This window comes from Pagrus major, chromosome 13, assembly GCF_040436345.1.
Source record: "Pagrus major chromosome 13, Pma_NU_1.0".
Classification (NCBI taxonomy): Eukaryota; Metazoa; Chordata; class Actinopteri; order Spariformes; family Sparidae; genus Pagrus; species Pagrus major.
The window spans coordinates 5,930,671-5,942,250 of NC_133227.1; the positions used below are offsets into that span (position 1 = coordinate 5,930,671).

General features: G+C 39.9%; 1 protein-coding gene across 1 annotated transcript in view; it reads left to right on the forward strand.

Moving 5' to 3' along the window:
• Window positions 1-10,534, forward strand: part of LOC141007357 (neuronal migration protein doublecortin-like) — a 29,858-nt gene extending 19,324 nt beyond the window's left edge. Inside the window, exons 5-7 of the mRNA XM_073479715.1 lie at window positions 3,929-4,015; window positions 7,472-7,569; window positions 7,666-10,534. Coding sequence (XP_073335816.1) covers window positions 3,929-4,015; window positions 7,472-7,569; window positions 7,666-7,722 — 242 coding nt within the window. The 3' untranslated portion in view covers window positions 7,723-10,534. The remainder of the gene's footprint in view (window positions 1-3,928; window positions 4,016-7,471; window positions 7,570-7,665) is intronic.
• The last annotated feature ends 1,046 nt before the right edge of the window (window positions 10,535-11,580 follow it).

Consider the following 11,580-nt stretch of genomic DNA (forward strand, 5'->3'; position numbering starts at 1 on the left):
CGACAGTAGTAGCCTGTGTTTTACATCAAGTATAGGCCACTAGCCATATATAGGCTACATAATATGTCAGACATGATGGTGAAACAGTTCAGCTTATGCAGTATTACTGCAAAGCCATGGTACAGTACAGGCTTTGTAATAATCATGTAGCAACATCAACCTAAAGATGACAAAATGAGATACAGGATTTTATTTTGGGTTACTACTAGAATAGGTTTACGTGCTTTAATGTTGAAAAAACACATCAGTTTTCTCATACTGTCCAGTGTCTGTTTATCTTTTAACTCCTGAATATGTCTGCTCTGATTGGTCAGCTCACACACGCCTGAGCTTGCACCACTAACAACTACAGAGCAGCTGTGCTAAATCAATATTTACGCACCAAACTAGCTGTTAGACATAAATTATGCAAATGTGTGATGTCACGAAGTAACTGAATTAAATGCGGGACTACTGACGAGGCGTTTCAGGAGCAGTGTTTTCTGTGGGAGAGAGGAGCTTCTGTTAGTGTGGGCTTTGCCCTTTTTAACTTTCAAGACCTTTGACATGCATAAGAACCTATATAAAACACTGAAGGAAAGTAAAAAAACCCATAAAAGCATAAAAGGTCTCTAGACATTTGTAACATCTGAAATGTATCCATATACAGTGAGACACAGGACAGGGCTTTTGCACTGTTTATGTCTGCATTTTGATTTAAATACGTCTGTTAAACTGGCCGACAGCAGTGAGTGGAGGCCGTCCAGTGGAATTTGTTTTGCACATAATTGGGCTCATGCTTTCACTGAGTCACTAAGTGTAAACTGCACAGTGCAGCGAGTGCAATTTATGTTTTAATGTTATTGTTCTATGTGTCATGAGATTGAAATTACTGCAGAGGCTGAGTTTTGCTCATATTCTGGACTCTTCCTTGGTCTTAAATCCCATCCCATTCATCTAGTAAACATAATTTCAATAAGATAATTGAAGAAGGAAACTTGAGCAATTTAGCAAGATCCTTAACATTCAATTTAAGAGAACAAGTCCCTCTTATACTGCCCCTGTTATCCAATTGTATTTGAGCACCTAAACTGAAAATGTCTGCATGGAGTGAGAGCTGGGAGTTATTCCTGTGGTGTTGGTTAATTTACTGGATATCTTCTGCAAAAGATGTTATTCTCACATACGAAGCTGTGCGCTTGTTTATAGCGTGAAGAGAAATTATGTGTGTGAGAAGGAGGCCTGGAAAGAAAGGGAGTCAAAGAGAGAAGTCTGTTATCTGCAGCCGGCAGCAGGGATAGAAAAAGGTAGAGAAGAAGAAGAGCCATTAATCTGTCCGGTGACAGGTTTAGGCCAGCTGATCTGTTGCTGCTGATACTGCTGAGGAGTGGAGGAGAGAAAATGTAAAAACGATCCTCTAACAGAGTCTCTCTGCTCCCCGCAGACCTGAAAACCCTATTTATAACAACCCACTTCCATCGGATGTCCCCTCCTCGAAACATTCAGTATCGTATAAATGTCTTTTGATCTGAACGCAGCGCTGATACAGGACTGATTTGTCATTATGTTCCCTTCATCCCTTCTCTTTCCTCCCCCATGTTCCTTGTCGGATCTTGGTCGGATGGAGATTCCGGTTCATTTATAATGTTCTGGGTCCTTTTCCTTTCAGCATACTCCCCCCATGGAACCAAAGCTAAATTGTTTCATTCAGTCTATAATAACCTCTGGGGCAATACTAAATAAAATGAGAGTCTCGAGCATCCAGACATCACTGAGTCGGCCTCGGTGGAGTAGGAGAGAGAGCTGTCTGTGATGCATCACATGGACATTACAGCAGCGCACAGATCACTCTGGCTGATTTTATAATGAAATCCTGATGTTTTCAAGGAGTTAATATTCTGTATCCGCAAAAAACAGAGACAGACACGCCATAAAATGTTCCATCTATAGTGTTGTCTATACCAGAAATGAACTTGAATGTGTTTTTCTTCTTTGCTTTTAAGCTTTGTTTGGCAGAAAAACTAAAACAGATTTAAATCCGTTGTGGTTATTTTTCACAGTCCTTGTGTCAAACGCAAGACGGACGTGTGCACATGTGTACCTGCAGCTCTGCTTATGCAGCAACACCATCAGTCGAAGCTCAGAGGGAATCTGCGTAGATACACTCGAGGGGGCTATTTCTAGAGCACTGAGTAGACTCGACAAGCTGCCAGTCTGAGGCATTGTCAAAGGCATGGTGGCACACCTAGCAAACAATAGTACAGGAGTGTATCCAGTAGTGTGTGAAGGTTAAGAGAGAGAAGACAGACATGGTGCGATCCCAGGAGACGGAGGGAGGACAGATAGTATAATTAGCATCAAAAGTGGAAGAGGGGAGGGGGGGGAGGGAAGAGAGAGCCTGACAGTACAAACAGAGGGGAAGATGCAGAGGGAGGGGTAGCAATGTCTGGAGTCTGTCTACTCTGATTAATACAGTGACCCAGAATATACGACTTACGTTTCTATATGATTTATATAAACGCTCACTGCTATGCATCTACATGAACTCACAAACAACATATATCACTCTTGAATGATAGCCAGTAAACCCAGGAATCTAAAGATCAAGCTGTTACAGTCGGGGATGAGTATTGGTCGAGACTGTGAAGGTAATAAGGCCCTTTTATAAATCTGCGTAAGATGCTTCAAGCTGCTGTAAGCGTTGTTGTCATTTTAGCTAATGTCCTGTCAATCCCCGCCCTCGCCCCTACATCACCACATGAACACACCGCGGTAACTGCCAGATGTAGGAGCAAACAGGACGATCCCGCACTCTGCGTGTACACCTCTTTCTGGAGTTCTCTGTCCTGATTGGATAAAGTGGGCAGGGATACCAGAAAATGTCTTTTCTCTGTTGCTGCATGAGGGGGGAGAGGAGAGACATCGGTTACTGACCAAACACTTATTACTATTGGAATATAGAGCTATTTAACACTTTAAATAGCTGTCTACACCCGCTTTAATAGTAAATAATACTCTGGATCTGATAGCTGCCAAAAAGCATAGTTAACTGCTGATAAATGCTAAATAAAGTATGTTATCTTGTGTTATCATTGGTTTAGCAATGATGTAACAAGTGAGTTAGTTAAACTCAATAAATGTGTTAGTAATGATATTATAAACAACTATAAGACACTCACAACGTTTTATTAATGTTTATAAGCAGTCTATAAACTGTTAACAAGTTTAAAAGGTGCAATATGTAAGAATTGGCTACCTGTCTAATTCATACTCTAAAGAAATATCTCTAGATTATCCGCTAACTGCTGCTGCTGAACTAAAATTCTTACATATTGCACCTTTTAAAGTGCTTATAACTCTCCAGCAATCAACATGTTTTGTAACGTTAGTATAGCCTTATTAATCTCATTAATGAGGCAAGCAAAAAAGGAATAAATGGCGCTGAACGGTTTCCAATCAAAGACATTAATATAAGAACTTCAAATGAACATCCTGTCAGCTCGGGGTCACAGCGACTGCCGTGCTGTTTTTCTAAAATCCCACATGTTCTTGGGCATTGAGGCTGTGATAAGGACCCAGAGCATATGTCTACTTGCATTACATTTAATTTCAATCAGTCAGTATGTCAAGTCAACATGCAGTCATTCAGACAGTATGCATCTAAGTTTTCCCAAACATTTACCCATTTTACATGATCAGGATGACACCAGAGTCAGAATTGCTTTTTGAAAAATGCATTAATCCTAATTTACAACAAATAAACCAACATATTTTATCTATAACCCCCAGTGTTATCTAAATGTGGTTCATCTAGGTCGAGCATTGCCTACTTATTTTACATTGATCCTAGACATTCTGATGAACTCATATTTTGGACAGAGCATGAGCACGTGCAGCTGACTCATTACGTTTGGAAAAAGTGATGTTGTCTTTGTGCTTCTTTCCACAGAGTGCAGGGTGATGAAGGGAGCCAAAGCTCAGCGTGGTGCAAAGAGTCCCGGTCCGATCAAGCGCAGCAAGTCTCCTGCCGAGTCGAGTGAGCCCATTAATATTATTGTTATTATCTCATCATCTCCACTGTAAAGCTTCCTGTTTAAAGTAGAGCAGAAACTGACCTCACCTTGTTCTGTAAATGAAAACAGAAAAAGAGAGAGAGAGAGAGCTGGTGGAAAATTAAACCATTTCTGTTACCAGACATGAGCTCGAATACAATTTGAGATATGACAGTAGAGTGATATGTAGTTATCAGCTCCTGTTGATGTGTTGCTGGTCTGTATCTGACCTTGACCTCTGACCTTACTCTGAGGGGAATGGTGGGCATAAATATGGATTTTTTTCCCTTTTAGGATGAATAGTGTATGATAGAACATGGTTAAAATTACCAAACAACCCTGCATCCAATGAGCAGATTTCAGAGACACTTTTGAAGTGATTTCTTTTTATGTTTGACTATAATCTGCTTTTGGTTTGACAAAAGGGAGAGAAGAGTTCAAATCCCGGTTCCTCTCTGTGTTGTCTGCTGGTGTTTGAGAGCTGCACCCAAGACTGCTCTATCTGGGGGGTCCAAATGACGTCAGATCATTAATCTCACTGCAACGCCTCATAAAAACCCGTGAATACTGAGAATAGGGACAGTAAATATCCAGACTTTGTTTATTGTACTAAATCCTTGTTTATTATAATGAACCTGGCTTTTGTTTTTAGACCAAATCTGATGAGATTATTAGTATAATGTAGCTAATGCAAATTCCTTTTTTAAAAGTCATGAATAAAACATGAAAAGTAAACAAAGAGGGTGCAAATAGCTTTTAGCTGTTTGTTTGACAATCAGGCATTTTAACATTTAATAATATCCAGGAGGCAATAGGACATAATAGAGACATGGGGGCCTGCTCATGCTTGAATCTTTAATGTTAACAACACTGGAACACGGTGCAATAGCTCTTAGTTACAGAGCTATCTGAGTTTATATAGCTTCACTGTTTGTTGGCTGAACAGTTGGTGCAATGAAATCTGATCTGGTGCAGGCATGACAAAAGAAAAGCTGTTTTCTCTGACAGCTTTTACATAAAATTTGGTCCCTGGAAAACAAAAACAAATTATGCGAGTGTTAGATTGTACATTTTGTCAAACTGTATTTAGTCTCCCACTGGTTACTCACTGTTTAAGCCTGTTTGAAGTGTGAGTAAGTGACAGTGTCTCGGCAATAGTAGAAAAGACAGATCAGGTGAGGAGTTAAACCCCCTGTAGGATAAAAACAAACAGTTGATGCTCAGAGTTGGTATGGTGTTGTCGCAGCAGGTAGTCCACAGTTCATGTTTCACACCATAGGTGGGGGGAGAGCGTTGGGGTCTCCAGCCCTGCGGGTTCCCTCAGTCCTTCAGCGCTCTTGAATATTTTATTGATCACTAATGGGGGATGCCTGGCCTTTAAGGCAGCAGATGGTTGGCCAACATGCTGGGGAGGCAGTAAACTGTTGAGCATTAACCACCTCTATAATACCTGAGAGGTCAGCAGGCTGATAATGGGGTTGTGACTGGCCTGTGTTAACTGGGATTAGCACATGTAAATGATGCAGATGAGGTTTCAGTCATTTCAGAAATATTTACCGGAAACTTGACAACCAAACGAAGAGGATCGTGATCACTACACAATTTTGTCTGGTCACCAGGGAAAAGGATAGTTAACTGGCGATCCATCTCTATTGTTGACTCAATGATTGAATAAAGTAATGTTTTGTCGTGTGTTGTTGTTATTTGCAACTCTGAGGAAAAAAATGAAAAAATCATGTTGTCTTCTCAACAGCAGCATCAACAATAATACCACCTGGCAACCAGATAAAGCTAACTCTATTCAGCTGTTTAGTGCATGGTTCACTTTAACATTTGAAGGATTACATACACAAATATGACTGCACAATATGACCAAAAAGTGTCATTAATTTAGTTAACTCATGAATGTCCACAGTGGAATTTAACAATTTGCCTCACAGCACTGAAAGTATAAGCTGAGCGCAGCTTAAATCCATTGACATTTTTCAAATCGGTCAAAAAAAGAGACTACAATGCAAGTCTTTCCTTTTCTTTTTTTCCTTTTCCTCTTTGTTTTTTTAAATTTTTTTTGTGTGTGTGCTTTTTAAAATCTACCAGTTAAGACACGATAAATATGTGAAATAAAAATAGATATTCAGTTTTGTCACGTGTAGCCACGTCTGGACAGTTTCTGTGGCAAATGTCCACCTCTGACAGAAAAGCTTTTGTGTGGCTTTCCCTTAACATACTAAATATAGTCGTTAACCATTAATCGGCTAATAATGTATCACAGATTCAGGGAGCAGCCAGAAAATGTGTACACTTTTATATTATTTAAACTGGACCCAGCTACAGCTCTTCACTGTGCAATTATAATCGAACAGGAAAAACTATAAGGTACTATTAAGTATGTTGCCGTCTGTCTCTGACGATTCTCCTGCCTCTGATTGGTTAGCAGCTAATTCGGTGGCTTCTTAGAGAGGTACGTGTGCCTTGACTTGCAGACTCATGTTAAGTCAGTCTAGTCTAATTTAAAGAGCTGCTACCAGCACTTTCTTCAGCCTCTGGCATCTAAAACAACAACTTGTATCAGGGTGCACTGGGTTCAATGAGTTGAATGCACTCAAAGTGTGTTTGGCATGGTCCAAGCCAAAATGAAACACAGGGATCTTCAATTTTACATCGCCACACTGGAATGAGTTTTTTTCCCACAAAGGATTGATAAATGTCTCAAATGTAAAAACTTCACTTTACAAAAAAAGGTTCCTCTGCTCCAGCCGAACTCTGTGCAGCATGTGTGGCAGAGTTGCAGATGTTTAGATGTTCTGATTTTAAGATTCCAGGATACTAAGACTTGTGATTTAAGTGTTCAAACAGCTTGTTTAAGTCTACATTTGTAAGTCTTGTTTATGTGTCTGAGTGGTTAAATGAAGCCAGTGGCATTAAGTCGGTTAACAATGAAGCTTTATCCACGTTGTGTTTTCAACACTCGTTGGCTCAAATGTACACCGGCCATCTGGCTCATAGTCCTCAGAATCCTTTTCATCTCTTATAGACAAAAAACTCTTTTAGAGCACTTAACACACACAGCTACATCACATCGCACCGCTCTTAGATATAAACACAATGTTCCACACAGAGGGAATCCTAGCAACGCGGCACGACGCAGAGTTGGTGAATAAAATGTCATCTAACAAACGCAGAGAGCTTGTCAGCCACCTAAACCTGGACCAACAGCGTCCCTCTACGCTGGAGCCAAATGAGGCCACAGTTCAGGAATGACTTTTCTCCAGAGCCAAGAAAAGAGGTTACACACTCTCTAATCCACACTACTGTTTACCTCTTTTTCTCCTCTTTCACTCCTCTTTCACTCCTCCTCTCCCCTTCCCTTCCCTCCCCTCTCCTCCCCTCTCCTCCCCTCTCCTCTCCTTTCCTCTCCTCTCCTCTGTGGCCTCCCTCAGCCAACGGGACAGGCTCCAGCAGCCAGCTCTCCACCCCGATTTCCAAGCATTCCCCCACCTCCACCCCAAACAGTCCAGGCCTCAACAACAAGCAGAAGGTACCCTGACCTCTCTCCCTCTCCTCAGCTGGTATCTCCTTTCCCTTTTTGTCTCCAGATGAATCATTGTGTGATTTTGCTCCTCTGTGTCTGCAGGAACTCTACTTGCCCTTATCTCTGGATGATGATGATTCTCTGGGCGAATCGATGTAGACTCTCCTCCTGCAGCCTGCCTCCTTTTATGGCCTGAAACACAGAAGTTTTTATACCTCTGCTGCTTTCCACCTTCACTCACAGTGCCACCTGTTGTTTAGGAGAACCACTCTTTGTCTCTTTTTTTTTTTTGAAGGCCTTAGCCACCAGGGCTATGACACCATTTGCTGCTTGAGAATAACACAAACCTTTTTTTGAAAAAATAATCAGCTTCGACTTCGTTGTAACAATCAGCTCACATATGTTTCTATGTATTTCTCAAAAGGGCACACAGTTCATTGACCAGCAGGTTTCACGGTGTAAAAATCTCACTATGGTCTCAAACATTTTGTTAAAGGTTGCACTTAATATTTCAGACACAGAATTCCAAGCAGCAAATGGATCTTTTTAGGGGTGTTAGTCAAAGCTGACTCAACTTTTGTATCACTTGTATTCGTGATGTTCCTCTTCTGTCCTCCTGTCCTTCTGCCCTCTACGGTTAAAGGTGTGAAAGGTAATGGGTCCTTGTCAGAGGAAGTCTGTTAAGCCAGATAAAGTCCTTCTAACCCGCTGTAAATACTGTGTATAGCTATCCATCCTGACATCTCTGCCCAATGTCCATTGCTGTGCTTCCATAACGTCACTACAACGTCCGTCTAACATTCGCTCAACATGATACAGGGTATGGTCAAAGTAGAGGAAGAACCAAAATATGAAGTCCCACCACAGAGGGTGAGGATGTGTGGGACGCAGCTCCTGACTGAAGAGGATTATTGGTCTGAAGCAAACGCCTCCTCAATGAGAATTCATGTTCCCAAGTGAACATATATATGAAAGATTATAAAACCACCACGGAGGCTTCAAAATCCTTCCGTTGGCAATAATTAGCATTCATATTGTCTAATCAGAGACAAGAAAATGTAAGAAAAAGCATCCTACAGAGCCCTCAGTGAAGTCTTTATGTTGGTGATTCCTCTATTCTGACCCTCTACATAGACAGTAGGCCATACATGGTGTATACCCTCTGTGTTTTTAGATTTTCACAAACTGCAGTGCATGATACTGATGAATGATGATGAAACTTTGGGCATGTAAAAAGCTGAAGGACCTAATGTTGCTTGAAAACAACCAAAGGAACAAATATTAGGCCGTTTTTTTAAAAAGAAAACTCGACCCACATTCAGTTTACAGTTTTTATCGACCAAGTCTAAATAATTCCCTTTTTAGGCCACAACTAGTGGTGACGTTTTATCGTATAAGGTGTGAAATTCAAAGATGAATGAATAAAGGTCTGAAAGCCAAAGTATGATTTTTAGAAAGTGGAAAAGATGTAACTATATCAGCTGTAAAATTCTTTAAAAATCTGGAGGAAGCACATCTGGAGAGTTCTGCATGTTACTTTTAACACAAAATAAGGTTAAATCATGCTCATCTGAGGCGATTAGAGTTTTTATCAGGGGGCTAAACAGTAGTAGGGTTTCTCCTATTTTGCATGGCTCAGCATAGTTCTCAGATACAGGGGAGATGAAAACGTAACGTTGTCTAAATCTATGTGTGGGTTTTAAAATTTTTATAAAGTCTATTAATTTATATCAAGGGTACTCATCTAGGACTTTTATTTATAGTTTTAACTCGCTCACGTGAGCTCTTAACACTAGTACTTTTTTCAAGCCTCTGTGTGCAACTTTCTACGGCCATACTTCTTTTTTCTACTGTCACGACTTGCGTCGTGAGGGAGTTTTCTCAGATTTCTGCAGGGAATTGAGCCTGAGAATCGCTAAAATTGGACGACACTGAAGCACAAAGCAGGGAGCTACTTATTCATGACAGTAACAGTGTCTACTTGCCAGCATTACAATGCGTGACCACAATTAATTTCTATATATTAATATCTATAATATATTTGAAAGAAAAATGTTGCACATGTAGCTTCCTTTTAAATTAACATCTATGCATTCGGATTCAAGAATAGTTCAATCTTATTTTCTGTAGGAATGGCCTTTTTATACCTAATAATAGCATAATAAGAAATGAACTAAAATTGATAATTTCCATGCAGTTATTCCATTGTGATAATGTGACAGTCTGAAAGTTTTTATGTCTCATGAGTGATCCGGTGCCCGCCCTGTGGATATGCTTTGAATAGCTGTTATCATTACAAGACAAACCATCACCAAACTATCCGGTGCTGTGATTTACACCTTTCTCCTGCAGGGAGCGCTGTCACACCAGCACAACAATAGCCAATAATATCAGCTAATCCAACAGCAGGGACGCCTCACTGTACCCACCATTTTGTACAAATACTCCCATTTGTTGTCATTTTTCTCATCGGTTCTGTATAACCGTACATGCTAATAATGTTCTTGTTTGGTTTTTCTACAGCTTATTACAGCATATAACACATTAACAGGAAATGTTGGTTGTCTTGTGTTAACCGGCCCGCCACCATGTAAGATGGATGGTGTGAATTCATCACCTACAGTGGTGCCTTTTTTTTAAGATTACTGTCTTTTGATAAAGAAAATGAAATGGGACATCAAAGGCTCGTTCTTTGTTAACAGCTGTTTGTAAAACATTTTTAAACATCCTGAATGAGGAGGCCAACACGCTTTGTTTTGTGGAGTTACGGGACACTTGATCATGGTGTAAATACGCTCCCCTCCTGTGCTCTTTCATATGTATGCCTTTCTGATTGAATGAATGACATTTTTTTCTTGGGAATTTACAATGTCCTTTTTAGTGGTATTTTGCAGTGTCACAGTGGCTTGTTTCAGTGCTTCATTCAATGTATTAACCGGTATCCTTTTGCAATTAAAACAGTTGTATTTCACCTCTCTGGACTTGAGTTTTTTACAACGAAGCTGCCCAACTAGAGTCTCATCGTTTGTCTCAAATCGCCGCAACAATACATTTCCCTTTCACTGATGAAGGAATAGTGCAGTTGTGTGTGAATGTGTGCATATTGTATGTCTGCACCACTGCTGGCCATCACTCAATGTGCGCTAAGAATCTATCGAGAGACGCATAAATAGATGAAAGATTTGTGAGTTAAAAATAGTATTGTGCTCATGTTGAGATCACTACACTACATGGCCATCTTCATCACCATGGGAACAGCAAGTCTGTCTCACATATTCAGTAGTGGCCAAACATGTCAAACAACAGCCAGACTGTAAACATTCCCTTTTTAATTAATTGGAACATAATATTGATGATGTTGTTGGAATACATGTCATGTTCTTGTCTTCAGTTATTTGTATTTTTTTATTTTATGTTTTATTTTGATTAGATCTGGCAGTGTCTTTGAGATTCAGCTCTCTTCTCCAACAGAGACCTGAGAACAAGAAACATTCACAAGAAAACGATCAGCAAACGGACACAACACGAGTACGCAATAAACAAGGAACTAATAAAAACAGTTACAAGAATCATTAAGAAATATCTGAAAGTGAAGCTTTAAGCCAGTTCGACCAACAATAGTGAACAGGCGGGGTAAGGTGAAGTAGTTACTGGATTGTGTTCTGTGCTCACTGGATTTAAATAAGAGAAGAGCAGTGAGGCAGTTTGGAGGCTTCAACAGCAGAGCTTTATAAATGAACATTAACACATTATCAACATTTCCTTAAAAAATAGCTAATTCAAATCATTATTTTTCAAATTGTAAGCAGCTTGTAGTACAACATATGTATGAGGATATAGTGATTGTCATGGGTTTTTTGCAGTTTTTATTGATAAAATATGATATATGTATCAGTGGAACTGTTTATATATTAATACTACTCCCTAAGCCTGATTAGTGCATACACAAGATGAAGAGATGTGAGGTAGCGTAGAAGCTTCAACTTTATAAATGAACAACATTATAAACAACATTCA